Here is a 19,403-nt window from a genome sequence, read left to right on the forward strand (position 1 = left end):
ACATGTGTCTGTTTGAACCTCATCCTACCCACATGTTCCAAATGTGACCGCGCACTATAGCTCGGGCCATGACTACTGCTAAGAAGGCCTCTACTCGCCTTGTCATGATCACTGCCAAAGTCATCGTTTACACTTGGAGCCTGAGGAGCAAGCTTGGCACATGAGCTGGGGGGATTCAATGGCTTCAAAGGCTCGGCGACGTCTTCCACCGCAATCGCCTGATGGTTGTGGTGCGTCGTGAATCTCATCAACAAACCGCCCGAGGACTCCGACATCACATTCAATGACAGGTCCACAGAGTCACATATTCATCCGTATTTAAGGGCCTCTGGACAGATGGAAAACTTCACGAACTAGCATCCATCCAGTTCACTGCTTCATCATGAAGACTTTGTTTTTCATTGCTCTCATCGCCGTCGTTGTTCATGCTACTCCAAGCATTCGGAATGTGAGTACGCTCACTCTATGTGCTATTATCATGATGGGCGACTGACCTGTATCAATGGCAGGATCGTATGGAGTTATTCCAAGGTAGCGATTCATTGGATGGGCGTGCTCATCGGAGGGTTTGTCCTCTTTTCATGGCACAATGTGTCCTTTCTGATGTTGAGTTTCGCAGGAGGCAACTTCCTGCATAAATTGTAATACAGACGGTCCTCCTAAGCCATACTGTCGTCAATGTCGCGACACCTTTCTTGGAGGGTGTCTCAATACTCATACGGAGACTTGTGACAAGGATGGTGCTCTGACCAGTGACATTCCCTGTAAAATGGGCTATTGGGGTTGCGTTATTGGATGCTGTCCCGGACAGTGCAACCAGTGATTTTAGAGTCCTTCCAATGTATTCTGCCAATGTATCCTTTGCGGATGGTCACAGGAAAAAGTGCGTTAGCTTTGCGTGGCATGGAACCTTCAGCAGTTGTGTGTTGAGTATGAGTATTGGAATTTGCGATTACACCTGCACTGTTTATTTTTCCTCCAATGGGTCGTTTAGCTACAGATACCTTGTATTCCGAACTTTGTAGTCTGCCCCACAACCACTGAGGCCTGAGGTGTAAGCTTTATTTATCATCGATCGCGACTCATTGCATATTGCATGGGACAAGGATGGGACCTGAGCAGTGACTCCAACGTCATCATCAACCAAAGCATCTTTCTTCCGTTGCGTTCAACCTCGTACTGGACATGACTTATCTTGACCTTAGCCTCACGTCGGTTTCGAAGCGAGACCTCTATAGCTTTACCGGGCACACATCAGACGTCTTGAACGGTCCATCAGTAAGCTCCCCCCGTTTAAACCTTTTCCTCTTCTTGACTTTGTGGCATCTAGTGCATCGTTCCCATTTCCGGCAAGCACTCCATCGCATACTAGGGGTTTCATGTCCAGGTTGAAGAAATTGGACTAGAGTATAACCACCTTAGCAAAGTTCAGAAGCTTTCCGTGGCCTGAGTGCTGGTATGCGAATGGTCAGGCGTGCCTCTCGTTCAGCTTGTCCTCGGAGGAACATATCCGGCGGACTTAATACCCCTCTGATGACGGACGGGTGAGCACGAAGACCTTGTTGCCTTGCGGGCAGAGGGCTCCATTACGATTTTGGAGCGGGCGCACGGCAGCTTGAATCTGTTAAAAGGTCCATTCGGCTTCAATTTGAATATGTAGCTTGGTACCGGCCTGCGTGATGAAGTCGCCACGGCTGCCGCTCAAAATGGTGTGAATGCCACTTGAATTTGAAGCAGCGTCTGTTTGAAAAATGAACTCCGTGTTCTGAGGGCCATTTAATTAACAGTCTAGCACTTCTTACTCGGTTGACTGCAGAAGAATGTCGAAAGTGCCGCTGAATTAGATTTAGGTGAATACGAGGTGTTTTCTTCGTGATACATGACTATGTCCTGATTGAGGGGCTTCATCATAGGAAGCCCAGAAAGGCTTGCAAAAATACTCCTTTCTCCTGCAGCCTGAGCCAATCAATATATCGTTAAGATATCCTACTTCATGTCGTGTAGTCAAGTGAAATTGTAAGTAAACATTTCAACTCTCAAAGATAAAATATACAGCGTCCGCACCTCGATGCTCAAGCGCTCACGTTTATCGCCCAGATCCGTCTTCAAGCTTTTTGGCCCATCTCGCTTTCCTCTCTGCACCAACAGAGTGAGCTCATCTAGCGTCGTATCCGCATCGTCGTCGTGCTTCTTCCATTTCTTGCGTTGCACCTAAGCTCAATACGCTCCAACATCTGCAAAAACGAGGACGTGCTCGCAGTTGCTGCGTGGTGTAGTGGAGCTAAATTCCATCAAGCGTTGACAGCACCGTATCTGAAGTCATTTTGGCACCATGGACACCAGGGTATGATGAGCTCCCCGAACGTTCAGCGTGACAATCCTAAAGAGAAGCTGGCAGATACAACCGAGAGAACGGCGCCGATACGCGCGCAGGCGAGGAAGACTGCGACTGCCCGCCACATCATAGGAAGGCAGTATCGCCTTTCTTGAGACTGCACGATTTGTGAACATTGGCGATGCTGCAGACTTCGCATAAAAGCTCGGCGTAAGTGACTTGCCTTCTCTCTCTGGGCTCATCCATCAGATAATAATGGCACATAGGGGTGAGCGTACTTACAATCCGAATGGTCGGAGTGGCATGAACAATGACGGCTATGAGAGAGATAGCAACAAAGTCTTCATGACTGGTTCATGATGAACCGGTAAACTGGGTTCGTGAAGTTTGCCACTTGTCCAAAGTGCCTTGATTATATGTATGTCCTCAGGCTGCTTGTCTCCTTTCGTACTTACTAAGTGCATGGCACACTGAATTAGTGAAATGGAATGGAAGAGAAGAGCATGTTTGTGGACCAAACAAGACTTGCCTCTGGTTCAGCTTAGCACAAAATGTCGCAAACGGCCTCACCGCGAAAATCGGCTTCAATTTGGCTGAAAGCGACGAGAGGACCGGGGACCCGAACAGCCCCTTGTGTTCCATTGGGTTTACAAGCCTTCAAAGATCAATCAAAGGGTCCGATTGAACGAGACTGGAAGTGAGTTTTCCTGATGCTTTGTCCTTATGCCAAGCCTCGCAAGGTGACCACCTCCACTCAGTGATCATTCAATCAATGCCGCGTAACGATTTTCATGTCTGTCAGAACGCAGTGTCTGCAATTGACGAAGAGACCTCAGAGTAAGTCGAAAACTTGCACATTCCAACATATGTTTGTTCAAACCATATCTACCCAGGTTCCAAATGCCGTGCACTACAGCTCAGGCCATGAGTATTGCTAAGAAGACCTCTACTCGCCTCATCATGATCGCTGCCAAAGTCATCGTTTAAACTTGTAGCCTGAGGAGCAAGTTTGACAGATGAGCTGGGATTCCTTGGAGGGCTCGCCTTCCACGCCAATTTGCATATCAGTTCTCCAACTCATTTATGGTTGTGGTGCGATGTGAATCTCATCAACAAACCGCCCAAGGACTCGGTCACCACATACAAACTCAGTGACGGGTCCATGGCAGAAGTCACATATTCATCCGTATTTAAGGCCCCCTGGACGAATGGAAAGCTTCACGAACTAGCATCCATCCAGTTCACCGCTTCATCATGAAGAACTTGTTTTTCATTGCTCTCACAGCCGTCATTGTTCATGCTACTGCAACCATTCGGAGTGTGAGTACACTCACTCTTTGTGCCACTATTATCATGATGGGCGACTGACCTCAATGGCAGGACCGTATCGACTCATTCCAAGCTAGTGATCCATCGGATGGGCTTGCTCATCGCAGGGTATGGTCTCTGTTCACAGCCTAATGTGTCCTTCCTGATGTTGAATTTCGCAGGGGGTGGCTAATTGCGCTGATTGTGATTCAGGCCCTGCTACGCCATACTGTTTAAAGTGTCTCGACACCCTTTTTGGAGGGTGTATCAATACTCATGGGCAGACTTGTGACTATGCTGGTGCTCTGACCAGTGACAAATCCTGTGGAACGGGTTCTTGGGGTTGCGTTGATAAATGCTGTCCCAAAAAGTGCAACTAGTTTTATAGTCCTTCCTATATGTATTCTGCCAATGTATCCTTTGGATGGTCACAGGAAAAAATACGTTAGCTTTGCGTGGAGTATGTGTGTTGGAATTTGCGATTACACCTGCGCTGTTTATTTTCCCTCCAACGGGTCGTTTAGCTACAGATACCTTTTATTCCGAACAAATTCCGAACTTCGTAGTCTGCCCCACCTCAGTGCTTGTTCTCAACCACTGAGGCCTGAGGTGTACTTTATTTATCACCGATCGCGACATGGGACAATTGCAGTGACTTTGTCTCAACCAAAACGTCTTTCTTTCGTTGCGTTCAACCAGGGGCCTCCCACCCTGCGTTCAACGTTCAACCCTCATACAGCTCCCCAACCTCAACCCCACCCCGGACACGTCACATGATGTAACACGTGTAAGAAACGGTCACATGTACCACTACCAAGTATAAGTATAGTAAGTGCAATTTGAAGTTGGAACTACATAAAACACAGCGTGTACACTGCACACAGCTCATACTGTTACCTAGTAATGAAAAAAAAAGATGTCTACACCTTCCGAGAAGCAGTGTTCACAATTTAAATCCTTCCCCCTGGGTTAACTCAAACAAAACCTGTGAAAAGTCCCGCAATAGTCGGAAGCGGAAAGGAGGAGTAGAGTTCACATCTTCGTGTCTCGGCTGTGAGCATAGATTTTATATATATCCAAGCTAGCCAGCAAGCGTCGCCGACTTCGTACTTGTGTGATATTTTGTTAAGCACGTGCACAGCGCCGAGGTCAAACAAGATCAAATAAAACAAACACTGGAACTAAACTACGATCGATTATGCATAACCCTACATACTAGAGTTTGACATTGTTCCAATGTCAACAAAAACCTTGCTTGTATTTCATGCAGAATAAAAAATGATAATCACTGTAGCACCCCTGTGGGCACTTTGAAGCCAGCTATGGTGATTAAAAATGAGAGTAAGTTTGTGACCTTTTATTGCAATTGGCTGCTCGTCGCCGAACCGCTTGCGCGGTTCACTCCTTGCAGCCATGAAATTACAAAAAGTGTGACCCACTACTTATGTAGTGGGAATCTAACATCTTTTGGTCAGTATTGTTACTAGTAAGTAGAATTGTATAAGTTGAAGACAGTAGATTGAGTAAGAAATCTCCTGGAAATCTCTGAACTGGGGATGACGAATTTTCGCTGTTGGGTTTGGCGGCGGTCTAGAGCGGTCTCTAACGCTTCGGCTGAAATAAAAAGTGATATATGACCTTGGGGGCCAGTACGTCGGATTTGCTTGGTTGGGTTTGGCAGCCAGTCTAGAGCGGTCTCTAACGCTTCGGCTGAAATAAAAGTGATATATGACCTTGGGGGACAGTACGACGGCTTACATAATTATGACCGTGGAAATAGACCTTGACAAGCAAGGTAATCTTACCCTAACTCACTCCATTCATCTATACACAAGATTCATCATTACTGAGGTGTAGAAACTTCGTCAAAATGACATGTAAGTGTTACTTTGATGGTTAGATAAGATACAACAAGTCACGTGATGCGTCCGGGGAGAGGTTGAGGTTGGGAGCTCCCTCATACTGGACATGACTTACCTTGACCTGAGCCTCCCGTCGATTTCGAAGAGAGACCTCTATAGCTTTATCGGGACACATATCTCCTTCCAATGTAGTCTGCCAATGTACCCTTTGCGGATGGTCACAGGAAAAAATGCGTTAGCTTTGGGCCGTGGCATGGAACCATGTGTGTTGGAATTTTTGCGCTGCTTATTTTCCCTCCAACGCGTCGTCACGCATATTGCATGGGACAAGGGTGGGACAACAGTGAGTCAACGTCATCATCAACCAAAACCTCTTTCTTTCATTGCGTTCAACCATCGTACTGGACATGACTTACTACCTTGACCTAGCTTAGCCTCCCGTCGGTTTCGAAGAGAGACTCTATAGCTTTATCGGGGCACACATCACGCGTCTTGAACAGTCCTTCAGTAACATCTCCCCGTTTATTTCTTTTCTGGCAGCCTGTGCATCACGTACTAGGCGTTTAATGTCCAGGTTGAAGAAATTGGACCAGAGAATACATAACTACCTTGGCAGCTTTACGTGGCCTGAGTGCCAGGCGTGCCTCTCGTTCAGGGCTTAGCTTAGCGTCAGCTTCAAAATTTGGCCGGCAGCCGACGACAAGACCTGGGACCCGAACACGTTCAACCTCGCAGGTCGGAAACGGATACCACTGTTTTCAGGCCGACATTTATCCTTACGCCACTCGCCACCCACCTCCACTCGGTTCATCCAATGAATGCCGCGTAAAGGTTTCAATGTCTGGCAGAACACAATGTTTGCGATTGACGAAGAGACCTTCAGGCTCAGAGTGAGTCGAAAAGTGCATTCGGACATATGTTTGTTTGAACCATATCCTACCCGCCGGTTTCAAACACCGCGCACTATCGCTCGGGTCATGATATTTCTACTCGACTCGTCACAATCGGTTTCAAATTCATCTTCATCAGTCCAAACTTGGAGCCTGAAGGCAAGTCTGACACATGAGCAGGGGGAATTCAGGGATCGGCGACGTCTTCCATGCCAATTCATTCGATATTGTCTTCCATTAAACATTGCATTTCGGTTCTCCAACTCATTAAACCATAAATCGTCAACAAACCGCCCGAGGACTCGGACATCACATACAGTGACGGGTCCACAGATGTCACATATTCAAACATATTTAAGGCGCTCTGGACAAATGGCGAACTTCACGAACTAGCATCCATCCAGTCCATCGATTCATCATGAAGACTTTGTTTTTCATCGCCCTCATCGCCGTCGTTGCTCATGCTACCCCAACCATTCGGAATGTGAGTGCGCTCACCCTATCCTGTCCCACTATTTCATGATGGACGACTGACTTGTATCGATGACAGGACCGTATCGAGTCATTTCAAGCTAGTGATTCATTAGATGGGCTTGCTCATCGCAGGGTATGGCCTCTGTTCACAGCCTAATGTGCCCATCCTGATGTTGAAGTTCGCAGGAGACGGCTTTTTGCGAAAATTGTGATTTAGGTTCTCCCAAGCCATACTGCCGTCCATGTCCCAGCACCTGGTTCGGAGGGTGTGTCAATACTCATACGCAAACTTGTAACTATGATGGTGCTGAGACCAGTGACAATTCCTGTGGAGCGGGTTCTTGGGGTTGCGTTGCTAAATGCTGTCCTGGCACTGGCAAAAAGTGCAACTAGTAATTTTAGAGTCCTTCCAATGTATTCTGCCAATGTATTGTTTGCGGATGGTCACAGAAAAAAAATGCGTGAGCTTTGCGTGAACCCTCACTAAGTAGTCTAAGTGTGTGTGTATTTATTTCTTCAGCGCGTCGCTTATAAGCTTAATTAGCTCCGGACACCTTTTCCCGACTTCGTGGTACTTAGTCTGCCCCACCTCAGGCCTCAGTGCTTGCTCCCAACCGCTGAGGCGTAAGCTTTATATTATTTTCTTATTAACTACAAATTCACTATGGAAACGGTAGGCACGTAACTACTAGTACCCAAGATCTGTCTACCAAACCGCATTACTGACTCATTGCATATTGCATGGGACAAGAATGGGACAGCAGTGACTTTGTCAATGTCATCATCAACCAAAACATCTTTGTTCCGTTGCGTTCAACCCTCGTACTGGACATGACTTATCTTGACCTGAGCCTCCCGTCGGTTTCGAAGAGAGACCTCTATATTGGCTTTATCGGTGCACATCAGGCGTCTTGAACGACTGCCAGTGAGTCCTTTGGTAAGCTCTACCCGTTTGATCCTTTTCATCGTTCACATTTCCCGCAGGCTCTGCATCGTGTACTGCATAGGCGTTTCAGGCCCAAGTTGAAGAAATTGGACCTTGGCAGCTTTACGTGGCCTATGTGCTGGTACGCGAATAGTCAGGCGTGCCTCTCGTTTGGGGTTTAGCCTAGCATGCTTCAAAATTTGGCTGGCAGCCGATGAGAGACCTGGGACCCGAACACGTTCAACCTGGTCGGTCCGAGATGGAGACTATTGTTTTCAAGCCGACTTTTGTCGTTACGCCACTCGCCACCCACCTCCACTCGGAACATCCAATGAATGCCGTGTAACGATTTCAATCTCTGGTAGAACACAGTGTTCGAGTCCAAAAGTACATTCGAACATAATGTTGACCGAACCATATCTTACCCACAGGTGCCAAATACCGCGCACTATCGCTCGGGTCATGATATTTCTACTCGACTCGTTACAATCGGTGTCAAATTCATCATCATCATAGTCCAAACTGGGAGCCTGAAGGCAAGTCTGACACATGAGCTGGGGGGATTCAGGGATCGGCGACGTCTTCCATGCCAATCCATTCGATGCATTTCGGTTCTCCAACTCATTGAACCATAATTCATCAACAAACCGCCCGAGGACTCGGACATCATATACAGTGACGGGTCCACAGAAGTCACATATTCAAACATATTTAAGGCGCTCTGGACAAATGGCGAACTTCACGAACTAGCATCCACCGAGTTCACCGATTCATCATGAAGACTCTGTTTTTCATCGCTCTCATCGCCGTCGTTGCTCATGCCACCCCAATCATTCGGAATGTGAGTACGCTCACCCTACCCTGTCCCACTCTTTTCATGATGGGCGACTGACCTGTATCGATGACAGGACCGTATCGAGTCGTTCCAAGCTCGTGATCCATTGGATGGGCTTGCTCATCGCAGTGTATGGCCTCTTTTCACAGCCTAATGTGCCCATCCTGATGTTAACTTTCGCAGGAGACGGCTGTTTGCGAAAATTGTGATTTAGGTCCTCCTGAGCCATACTGTCATTCATGTCCCGACACCGTCTTGGGAGGGTGTGTCACTACTCACATGCGGACTTGTAACTACGATCATGCTGCGACCAGTGACAAGTCCTGTGGGAGGGGTTCTTGGGGTTGCGTTGCTAAATGCTGTCCTGGCACTGGCAAAAAATGCAACTAATAATTTTAGAGTCCTTTCAATGTATTCTGCCAATGTATTCTTTGCGGATGGATGCTTGGGCTTTGCGTGAACCCTCACTAGTATGTGTGTTGACATTTGCGATTACACCTGCCCGTTTTTTTCTCTTCAATGCGTCGCTTAGCTACGGACACCTTTTATTTCCAACTTCGTGGTAGTCTGCCCCATTTCAGTGCTTGTTCCCAACCGCTGAAGCGTAAGCTTTATCTTACTTACTATGAGCATGGTGGGCACGTAACTACCTAGGACCTGTCTACTAAATCGCATTGCCGACTCAATACCTTGCATGGGACAAGGATGGGACAGTAGCGAGTCAACATCATCATCATCAACGAAAACCTCTTTCTTTCGTTGCGTTCAACCCTCGTACTGGACATGACTTACCTTGACCTCAGCCTCCCGTCGGTTTCAGAGAGAGACTCTATAGCTTTATCGGGACACACATCACGGGTCTTGAAATAGAATAGTCCTCAGTAAGCTTTCCCCGCTTGATCCATTTCCTCTTGCCGCGTACTAGGCGTTTCATGTCCAGGTTGAAGAAATAGGACTAGAGAATAACTACCTTGGCAGAGTTCACAAGCTTTCCGTGGCCTGAGTGCTGGTATGGGAATGGTCAGGCGTGCCTCCCATTTGGCTTGTCCTCGGAGGGAACATAGGCGGCACGTTTCGATGGACTTATCCCACTGGTGACGGGGGGCAGGGGGCTCCATTACAATTTTGGAGCGGACGCACAGCTTGGATTTGGCAGAAAGTCCATTCGCTTTCGATATAAATGTGTGGCTGGGAACTTGCTGGGAACCGGTCTGCGTGGTGAAGTCGCCACGACCCAAAATGGTGTGAGAGAATACTTGAATTTGAAGTGACATCGGTTTTAACAATGAACACTGTGTTTAGGCCATTTGATCAACAGTCTAGCACTTCTCACGCGGTTGACTGCACAAGACTGCTGAAAGTGCCGCTGAATTAAATTTAGGTGAAGTGTATCGAATACGAAGCGTTTTCTTTGTGATACAGGACCACGTCCTGATTGAGGGGTTTCATGAGAGGAAGCCCAGAAATGCTTGCGAAGATACTCCTTTTTCCTGCCGCCTTGGCGAATCAACATATTGTTTGGAATATGAATATCCTACTTCATATCGCCTAGTCGAGTGTAATTATTAGTAAACATTCCAACGTTCAAAGGGAAAAACATACAACATCCATACCCCATCTTAACGATGTTCAGTTTGTCGCCGAGATCCCTCTTCAAGCCTTTTGGTCGATCTCGCTTCCCGCTACGCCTGTAACATGAAACGGCGGGTGACTTGTGGTCGTAAAGTCCATCAACGCTGGCTTTCGTTCCAAGATGAACGAAAAGGTTGAAGTCCAAATTTTATTCTTGAAGTTGACCTGGGTTACGGCCAGCTGGTCAACTCCTCGCATTGATCGTCGACGCTGAAAGTATTTCATGAGTATTCCTATCGTAATAAGGCACAACCATAATGACGTGCTCACTGCTCATCAAGACCTGGTCCATAAAGAAACTGATGCTTGTCGTCGGGCACCCTAAGCAGAGGGTATCATGAATAGAGTCATTGATTGGTGCAGGGTGCAAAATAAATAAATAAAAAATAAGATAATTGCGAGCTCGTGATCTTGTTATTGCGCACCTTGTTCCCGACCTTGAATCACGACGGTATAGGTCGTCGATATCTCGACGACCATCGTCTAGACTCTCACTTTTCTCCGTCTCAACGAGCTCGGCGACGTTGATAACCTCTTCAGCTGTCGGTCTCAAGTTGTCGACCCGACATCGAGATGTCTGCGAAACTGTCTACTTTCCCCATGGCTCAGCTACAGTCTTCTTTGCTGAAGAATACCCCGGACCAAGTTCCGCCAACCGAGGAGCTTGAGATCCTCCACGCGGAACTCAAGGTAATGAAGCAGAAAACTCTCGAGCGAGCCAAGAAGGCCGGCGAGGATCTCAAAACCATTGAGGCTTCCTTTCGTCGGATGAAGGAGAGGGAAAAAGGTAAAGCAAAGGCCGTCGACAAAATTAAACGCGAACGCGACTGTACGTGTATTTTTTCCGGATGAAATGGTTCCAAGTCTGACCGCGTCGACCTCTCACTCTTCACTTTTCACGCCTCTTTACTTGATTACATGCGCCCCTATCACATATATTTCTCACCGGACGATCATGGTTCGACAAATGTTGCTTTTGCACACGAAATTCAATCATACCGCTCCATGCCACTGAATCTGTGGCGGTCCGGACTGTTCTCGGGAATCTATGTGGACTCCAGTTACACCTATGCCTGAAGCCGACGATACGAGGTTATCAGTACCCCTGCATGGACACCCATCCAATAACCGCCTCAACTCCCATCCAACCAGCACTTTACCACCTTCGTCCGCCAGATCTTCTGTTGACCCTCGCCGATCGTTAGTGGCACATCTTACCTCGTGATAGACTAGTGCTTAATCTTTGTTTTGTAGAGCGGCCGAGGATCTGAAAAAGAAGAAAAAGAAACGGAAACGAGAGGGTGGCGAAAGTGACAACGAACACAGTACCTTTTCCACATTGTCCTCTTTATCGCGTTGCTAACGCTTTAGTAGGTTCCCAACGGCCCAGGAAAGCCACTCCGCCTGTCCCGCAGGTGTCTGCCAATCCTCAACCTATAAAATCCCAGAAAACGACCACCTCTTCTTCCCAGCCACACCCCAAGGTCTGTTATCTCGCTGACTCGTTCCAAGACTTTGCTTCATGCATACTCGCTCTCATCAGGCCACTGCTGGCCAAGATTTCTCTCTTCCACCACCCCAACAGCTAATACCACTCCGACCGCCAATACCACCACCCCCAATACCTGGACCCAGCAAAACCACCGACGTCATGGAAGATTTCACAAAGATCAAAGCACCCTCCCAAACACTTGTGACTACCTTTTACTCCAGCATAGAACCATGGATACGGAATATTCGGGAAGAAGATGTTGGATTCTTAGAGTACACTGGCGATGAAGTCGAGCCGTTTGTAATGCCCAAGCTCGGCGTGCATTACTCAGAAGTGTGGGAAGAACATGACGCGAACGTGCCTCATAATGGGTTGCCCAAGTTCAAAGACGCGCCAGCTTCATCATTTCTTGCACCCAAATCGACATGGGATCCGTCGACGCTTCAAGACGCCGATCTCGTTAGTGAGGAGCGGGGTCATGGGCCACTGACAGACCGTGTCATCAGCTCTCTCTTCCCAATACCAGATGTGTGGAAGGGCGTCAAAGCGGCGGAGGATGCTATGGAGGGACGGCCGGGTGGTAGTGGCGCTGCAGCAGCGAGAAGAGAGCGGTTGAATGTGACGGATTTGGAGGCCAGGGTCCGCGACACGATGCGGTTTCATGGTCTTCTGGACGGCGTGGTAAGCTGGTGTGCTTGTCCCAACAATTCTACATGCCTGAAAATCTCGTGTTTCGTTCTGTTTCTGTTTCTGGCAGCCTGACTATTCCGAAAAAGTTGACGATCCTATCGCCTCGGCCTTACGACACGCGCAAGAGGAACTTAGGGTGGTGGTGGCGACGAATCAGGCGCGTAAGGAACGGTTGGCAGCGATTGCGAGGGATCGACTGGGGTATCAGGAATATCTTGAGTTGAGGGACGCCATTGACAAGAACATCACAACGCTTTTCTCCAAGTTGCAGAAGAAGGACGTCCCGAAGCTTAGTAAGAAGAAGAAGAAGCCCCTAGTGGGTGCAGCGGCGGCGGCGGCAGCAGCAGCAGCCGCTGGGGTCATCGACGTGGACGCGCCTCCGCCTGTACCTCCCTGTCCGGCAGCGCTAGGGTTGATGCCGGACGAAGAGAACAGGTTGACGGTGAATGACCAGTTGAAGCAGCTCGTGGAGACTCGGAGACAGTGGGTGGACACCGTTGGTGCTGTTTTCGAGGAGAAGCAGCTGTTGAATCCGGGGAGGATATGGGGGTTCCCGAAGGAGAGTATTTATAAGGGAATTGAAGAGGAGGTGACGGAGAAGTTGTTGCATGCTTCTATGGTATCATCGGTGGGGACGACGAATGGGAATGAGGGTGGAACTGGGACTGCTGCTGCTGCTGCTCCCGATGCTGCGATACGGATTAACGGCCATGGGAATGGGAGTGGGAAACATAAGGCGAGGGGGGACGAGATGGATATTGGATGACCTTTTCCACCTGTCGTTCTTTCACTATTATCCTACTTAACGGGTTTTCTTCTATTGCCATGCGCCGTCGTCGTACTAGGGCTTTTCAACCCGCAGTAATTTATTTCTATACTGTACATACTGCATCATGCTTTGATTACTTTTTTTTCCTTTGCTCTGTTTTGACGTTTTATTCTTAATTTTTACTTTGGGGTCTAGCAGCTGGTTTGATTCCAAAAGAAAGAACAAGAATCCTATCGCAAGGCTATAAAAGATAAAGCACATCATGTCTTCGCCTTTCTGGATTTTTTGGGTGCTGGCGTATCTATAACTTCCGCCTCGCCCTTTCTCTTTTTACCCTTCGACTTTTTCGTCTCCACCACAGGTGATTTCCTGGTATCCTTCTCTTCCACTGCTTCATCCTTCTTCTTGTCGTTCACCTTTTTCTCCTTCTTCTGCGACGCAACTTCTTTGACATCGACATCCATAGCCACGTCTCCTGCGTTCGCAGGGCCCACAACAGATTCGTCAACGCCCCCAACGGAACCATAAGGCATAAACCTATGCTTCAGCAGTTCCGTAGGATAGCGCTGCCGAGGCACGCTCTTGTATTTCCCTGTCTCTGGGTCTGGCCCTGATTCTGAAGGGGCGATGGGTGAGGGTACAACGGCTTGTGCGGCGATGACGAGGTGACGTGCGAATGGTTTGGGTGCTGACGAACGTTGGATTTAATCTTGTCAAGGATAGTGGAGGAAGATAATGATGACATACCGGGGTATAGTTTCCCTTTTTTACCTTTTTTCGGTAGTAGACATGAAATGCTCTTGATCTCTTCCCCGCCAATGGGCAAGTCGTCGTCGTCCCCGCCAATAGACCAAATATCGAAGGTCGCGTGTTTCCGTTTCACTGTGCCGATTCGGGTACTTTTTGACGATGATGGAACCTCCACCTGGAGATTTTCAAGGTATTTTGGTTTCACCTGTAATGATAGTTTGGATGAGAAACTGTCCAGTCATGACTTCGACGGGACTTACACTCTCCGGGACACGTATCAGCCACAAGTCGACATCGTCACTGTTCACCTTGTCCCAATCAAACTCTCCCGCATCTACATCTTCTTCAATGAGAACGGCGCCCGCTGGTGGTTTGTATGCCCAGTTCTGGTCAACACCCTCATTCTTCCCTTGTCCCGTTGACGACTTTTGCTTCCCCTTGTCTTTTGACTTCTTTGAGGTTTTTTTGACGGAAATTGTAGGCTCCGGCGTGGCTGATGACCGCGAAGACCCTGACCCTGATGGCGACGGTGAGGACATTTTTTCAAAATTTCTGGAGGTTGAGATATGTACAGTGTCTTGCATACAGTGCCTTGCATAATGCTTTGCAGCGTGAATTTTTTTGAATTGTATTTGGCTGTGTTGAAACTGGACCTGAGATGTCACACTCAGGCCTATTCCGGCCCTCGAGCCCCGCTCATCAATCATGGTCGCGACATCGATCCCTGACTCAGTGCCAAAGTTTGGCAGATGCTGGGTTAGGAGAAGTAATCGGTGTCGCTTCCCTCTCCTGTGCTGGCTCTCTCTCTCTCAGACCACGTCTATCCAGCACAGGTAAGCGCCCCGCGCTCTCTCCCTCTATGCACCGCATACTCATCCAAATGAACAGTGATCCTCGCATCTAGGCTCCGCCTATCGTTTTCTACAAACGCACTCTAATCACTCTTCATTTGGTGAGGCCTTTTCTTCATATTGAGCTTTGTGCACATTCTTACATCCTTCTGGTTCAGACTTCGTCTGCTAGACTCGGATTGTAAGAAGCTTCGTAAGACCCTGCTCAGCTCAATACTCACGTATCGTGCCTCCTGCAGAATCTCTTCAGATTTTCTCTGGCCATCTGCTCGCTTCCCTCGCCATCCAACCTCCTTTCTTTCAGTCACACCTCACTATTCGACCTCACCCGGCATCTCCTTTTCAATGACCGATGTTGGCGCTGAAGCAACTCGGCAACGTGCTCAAGCCCTTGAGGCTATCGTTTCCGACGTCGTGGAAGGACGGTTGCCCCTCTCAGATTTTGCGAAACGTCTCCAAGACGCAGGCGCATCTCCAGCCGAGGGCGAAGACTACCTGCAACAACTTACCCAACGACTGGAGCAGCAAAAGAAGGACAGAGAGGCTGACGAACAGCCGGACACTCAGTCTGGAGAACAAGCAGCCCGAGAATCGACTCCTGAAGGCCTTGACGAGGCTCAGGTGGTCGAGTTTCGCGCCCGACGCGATGCGCTCCTGGAAGAGGTTCGCGCTCGAGAAGCCGCTGATCGTCGCACAGCGGTTGACACCGCTGCATGGGCCGTCCTCAATGCTAAGCTCTCTCGACTGGCGAGTTCACAGGTCCCCAGCGACTCTACGACCCTTCTCTCAGCTGACGATCTCGCAAAACTACTCGGAGTCGAACGTTCAACCCCCCAGTCCTTGCCTGCTACTGTTCTCACTCTTGCTCCGCATCTGGCTGAGCTCTCGACCTCTGCAATCTCTGACCCCCACATTGAGGAAACCTGGAAATTGCGGCAGGCAATTGGAACAGACAAGACCATCGATTCCCTTGTCAATCTTATGCAGGTACAGCCGCTTGCTGATCCCGTTCCCCGTTCTATCTGGCGCTTGGTCATTCAGGACCACTTCGTCGACTTCGAGAAACTCTTTGCCTCGATGGACAAAGGGTACGACCACAACGATGAGCCTCGAGACTTCGGCGGGGGCTATGCACTCGTCAAAAAGGACCAAGCTTCAGCTAAGCGCCCCCTTCGATCCGAATCCGAATGGCTTCGTGTCTTTGGAGCTTGGAGCTCTGCCGTTGTACTTGTCTATCGTCACCGCTCTTCAGAGCTTCAAAGCTACCAGCGCATGGTCACTGACCTATTTCGCGCAGTACCTCATGACCCGTCGATTGCCATCGCTTTCGACGTCGAAGCTCGCGATCGCTATGCGAAGAGTCCTTTCCGCATGGACGACCGGACTCAACTTAATGTGCCGCTTTTGGCGCGCATGTTCCAAAGTACTGGCCCGTCTTCCAAGAAGCGCAGTAATACATCACCTTCGACAAGCTCTCCCTCAAAGCGTTCAACAATTCCTTGCCGAAATTGGAACATGGGTATTTGCGACGCCCCTTGCCCGAATGGGCGCAGGCATGGGATTTGCAGTGAGTGTGAAGGCCCACACCGAGCAAAAGACGAGCCCGTCTGCAATACTCTCCTCCAAGCTCGACAAAGAAAAGGAGCTAGCGGAGGCTACTCAGAGAGCAGCAAAGGCAAGGGAAGGGCCTAGGACTATCAACTCAGGGTTGAAACGAAAGCTTGATACCCCACTCATAGATGTACCTCGCTTTCGACGTCGTTATGTATGGTCTAACTCAACCAATAAACACCTCTCCCCTGCTGCCCTTTACACTGAATCTGCACCTCCTCTCCCTTCACCTCCTGCTCACCTTTTGCAAGACCAAAAGATTCAAGCATCCCTCCTCGCTATGCGGGATCACATCAAAGTTGACACACCTTTCAATGTCGATAAACTCGAGTCTATGCTCACTGACCATCCAAACCAACCTTTCGTCAAATCAGTCATGACAGGCCTTCGGGATGGATTCTGGCCTCTTGACGACGGAGAATGGAAAGTTGAACTCGAAGAAGTCATCGACAACTATTCTACTGACGAAGGCGATCTTGATGCCATCCGCAACTTTCGAGACAAAGAAAGGTCTGCCGGTCGTTGGTCTGACGAGCTCTCAGACTCCGAACTCTTGCCAGGGATGAAAATGTCCCCTATGTTCGTCGTTTGGCAGAACGGTAAAGCTCGGGTTGTCACAGACCACTCAGGCTCTGGAATAAACGATGGTATTCCAAGATCTGAGGCCAAAGTTCGCTACGATGACATGCACCCCTTTGGCCAGTCTCTCCGTGATGCCCACACTGATAACCCAGGTCGTCGCATCATAACTTTCAAGTCAGACGTAGCGTCTGCTTTTCTCAACCTGCCGGCGCACCCTCTATGGCAACTCCGTCAAGTTGTTGTAGTTGAGGGTAAGCTCTACATTGTGCGTCGTCTGGTCTTTGGGAACCGTGCATCTCCCCGCTGCTGGTGCGCTGTCTCTGGGCTTTTGTGCTGGTTAGCTATTCGAAAGCTGGGCATCTTCAGCCTTCACGTCTACATGGACGACTTCTTTGGCTGGGACTTCGAAGACAACTTAATCATGTATCATGGGATGCTCCGTCCACGTCAACAAGTTCAACTTCTCTTATTCTGGGAAGCGATCCAGTGCCCTTTTGAGGATAAGAAACAAGAACATGGGAGTGTTTTGAAAATCATTGGCTTCTGGGTTGATGCCAACCAAGGCTCCCTCTCTCTTCCTCCCAGCTCCCTCATCGACATCGTCGAGAAAATCAATGTCTTCTTGTCCACACCCAATCGCAAACCCATCCTTCGTGAATGGCAACGGCTCGCTGGCCACCTCAACTGGCTTCTAAATGTTCTACCATGGGCTCGTCCCGCGCTTTCAGCCCTCTACCACAAGACTAGTGGAAAATCTCGTCCTCTCGGCGCCGTACACCTCAACGCCGAAGTTATCTCTGACCTTTCTTGGCTCATCAGCATCATCCCAAAGGCAGTTGGTGTCCGCTTCTTGGACGATGGTATCTGGGACGACACTGCTGCAGATCTGGAGCTCTGGACCGATGCTAGCCTGACAATTGGCATGTCCTTTGTATACGGAAATCAAGGCTTCATGTATGGGATGAAGGAATGCCCCCCCGATCGCAAGGTCGACATCTTCTTCCTGGAACTGGTGGCTATCATGTCAGCCATCCACCACATTGCCTCTTTTGCCTCACCCCCTCGCCGTCTTCTTATTCACACTGACAGTTTAGACTCAGTGGCCATCTTCAACAGCTTACGCGTCTCTGAGGCATTGCACAATGGTCCACTCATGGCAATAGCTGGTGTCATCATTGAATCTGGCATTGATCTTCGTGTTCGACACATCCCTGGAAAGCAAAATGTCCGAGCCGACCTCCTCTCACGTCTTTTGCTTGACGAGTATCAAGCAAAATTCCCTTTTGACCGCGTCCGCCTATTCTCCCCACCACGGGACCTCCTGCCGGCGCGATGGAGGGGGTGCTTTTGAGCGCCCTGGGCGGGTCTCGGCCATTACGCCGGACTCGCCCACCAATGAAGCTACGTGATCTTGACAATCGTATGCTTCATTTGCAGGTTAACGCTATTGAGAAATCAACAGTTAAAGGCTACGCAACAGGTGCTCGCGACTACATTGCTTTCTGCATGTCCCATCACCTCTCCATCGAACCCACCCCTGAAACCTTGGCTCGTTACATCGCCTACACCTCCCAATACATCGCCTCTGGGCCAAAATATCTCTCAGGTGTCAGACATTTTCTATCTGACTTATATCCTGACTTTGACAAGAATCGCGCCCACCCACTCGTCACAACTACTATTCGAGGTTCCAAGAAAATCCGTGCAGACCCTATTCGTCGTAAGTTGCCTCTTCGTCCGGCACATTTACAAACTTTTCTACATATTGCTCGTGGCTCTGGATCCTACGATGACCTCCTCTTCGCAACAATACTTTCTTGCCTATTCTACGCTTGCCACCGTTCAGGCGAACTCGTCCAGAAAAATTCAAAAGACCTCTTCGATTGGAGGAAAATCATCAAACGCTCCTCACTCACATTTTCTCAAGGGCGAGCTCAGTATCACCTCCCTTATCACAAGGGGGATCCTTTTTACCGTGGCACTGACATCTTGTTCTCACAACAGGAAGTTGCCGACCCTGTGGCACTTCTCAAAGAATATGTCGATCGACGTGACTCTGTTCACCAGGCCCGCCTCGCTCTCTTCTTACGAGAGGATGGCTCCCACCCCACTCGCTCGTGGTTCGACGCTCGCTTCTTTGCCGTGCTCAGTCGGGAATTCGGTGGGCACTCAGCACGTGCAGGTGGCGCCACATTTTACGCCAGCCTTGGCCTATCTGAGGACGTCATTCAAGCTATCGGTCGCTGGTCCTCTCAAGCATGGAAGATCTACATAAGGGACAACCCCACCGTTCGTGCTGAACAACAACTTGCTGCCATTGGACTCCGTCTAAGGCACTACTAACAATTTTTTCTACGCTACTCGCTTCCATCATTTCTCACCACCACCACCCCACAA

At 49.1% G+C, this 19,403-nt stretch overlaps 7 protein-coding genes across 7 annotated transcripts; 6 read left to right on the top strand and 1 right to left on the bottom strand.

Moving 5' to 3' along the window:
- Nucleotides 1–3,571: 3,571 nt before the first annotated feature.
- LACBIDRAFT_293308 (small secreted protein) lies at nt 3,572–4,073 on the top strand. Its single transcript, XM_001878076.1, has 3 exons — nt 3,572–3,655; nt 3,716–3,772; nt 3,826–4,073. Exons 1-3 carry the CDS (start codon nt 3,590–3,592, stop codon nt 4,021–4,023), a joined length of 321 nt encoding a protein of 106 aa, XP_001878111.1. The 5' UTR covers nt 3,572–3,589; the 3' UTR covers nt 4,024–4,073.
- Nucleotides 4,074–6,813: 2,740 nt separating this feature from the next.
- Nucleotides 6,814–7,262, top strand: LACBIDRAFT_315644 (small secreted protein; the record flags this gene model as incomplete). The annotated part of the gene is made up of 3 exons (XM_001878077.1): nt 6,814–6,879; nt 6,946–7,002; nt 7,056–7,262. The coding sequence occupies 3 exons, from the start codon at nt 6,814–6,816 to the stop codon at nt 7,260–7,262; spliced, it is 330 nt and encodes a 109-aa protein (XP_001878112.1).
- A 348-nt stretch (nt 7,263–7,610) lies between these two features.
- LACBIDRAFT_315645 (uncharacterized protein) lies at nt 7,611–7,784 on the top strand (the record flags this gene model as incomplete). Its single annotated transcript, XM_001878078.1, has 1 exon — nt 7,611–7,784. One exon carries the CDS (start codon nt 7,611–7,613, stop codon nt 7,782–7,784), a length of 174 nt encoding a protein of 57 aa, XP_001878113.1.
- A 785-nt stretch (nt 7,785–8,569) lies between these two features.
- On the top strand, nt 8,570–9,019 carry LACBIDRAFT_315646 (small secreted protein; the record flags this gene model as incomplete). The annotated part of the gene is made up of 3 exons (XM_001878079.1): nt 8,570–8,635; nt 8,703–8,759; nt 8,813–9,019. 3 exons carry the CDS (start codon nt 8,570–8,572, stop codon nt 9,017–9,019), a joined length of 330 nt encoding a protein of 109 aa, XP_001878114.1.
- Nucleotides 9,020–10,834: 1,815 nt separating this feature from the next.
- On the top strand, nt 10,835–11,113 carry LACBIDRAFT_315647 (uncharacterized protein; the record flags this gene model as incomplete). The annotated part of the gene is made up of 1 exon (XM_001878080.1): nt 10,835–11,113. The coding sequence occupies one exon, from the start codon at nt 10,835–10,837 to the stop codon at nt 11,111–11,113; it is 279 nt and encodes a 92-aa protein (XP_001878115.1).
- A 2,285-nt stretch (nt 11,114–13,398) lies between these two features.
- Nucleotides 13,399–14,501, bottom strand: LACBIDRAFT_315649 (uncharacterized protein; the record flags this gene model as incomplete). Its single annotated transcript, XM_001878421.1, has 3 exons — nt 13,399–13,900; nt 13,960–14,167; nt 14,223–14,501. The coding sequence occupies 3 exons, from the start codon at nt 14,499–14,501 to the stop codon at nt 13,473–13,475; spliced, it is 915 nt and encodes a 304-aa protein (XP_001878456.1). The 3' UTR covers nt 13,399–13,472.
- Nucleotides 14,502–14,620: 119 nt separating this feature from the next.
- On the top strand, nt 14,621–14,900 carry LACBIDRAFT_315650 (uncharacterized protein; the record flags this gene model as incomplete). Its single annotated transcript, XM_001878081.1, has 2 exons — nt 14,621–14,795; nt 14,851–14,900. 2 exons carry the CDS (start codon nt 14,621–14,623, stop codon nt 14,898–14,900), a joined length of 225 nt encoding a protein of 74 aa, XP_001878116.1.
- Between the last annotated feature and the right edge of the window lie 4,503 nt (nt 14,901–19,403).

Source organism: Laccaria bicolor, genomic scaffold (genome assembly GCF_000143565.1).
Source record: "Laccaria bicolor S238N-H82 LACBIscaffold_6 genomic scaffold, whole genome shotgun sequence".
Lineage (NCBI taxonomy): Eukaryota > Fungi > Basidiomycota > Agaricomycetes > Agaricales > Hydnangiaceae > Laccaria > Laccaria bicolor.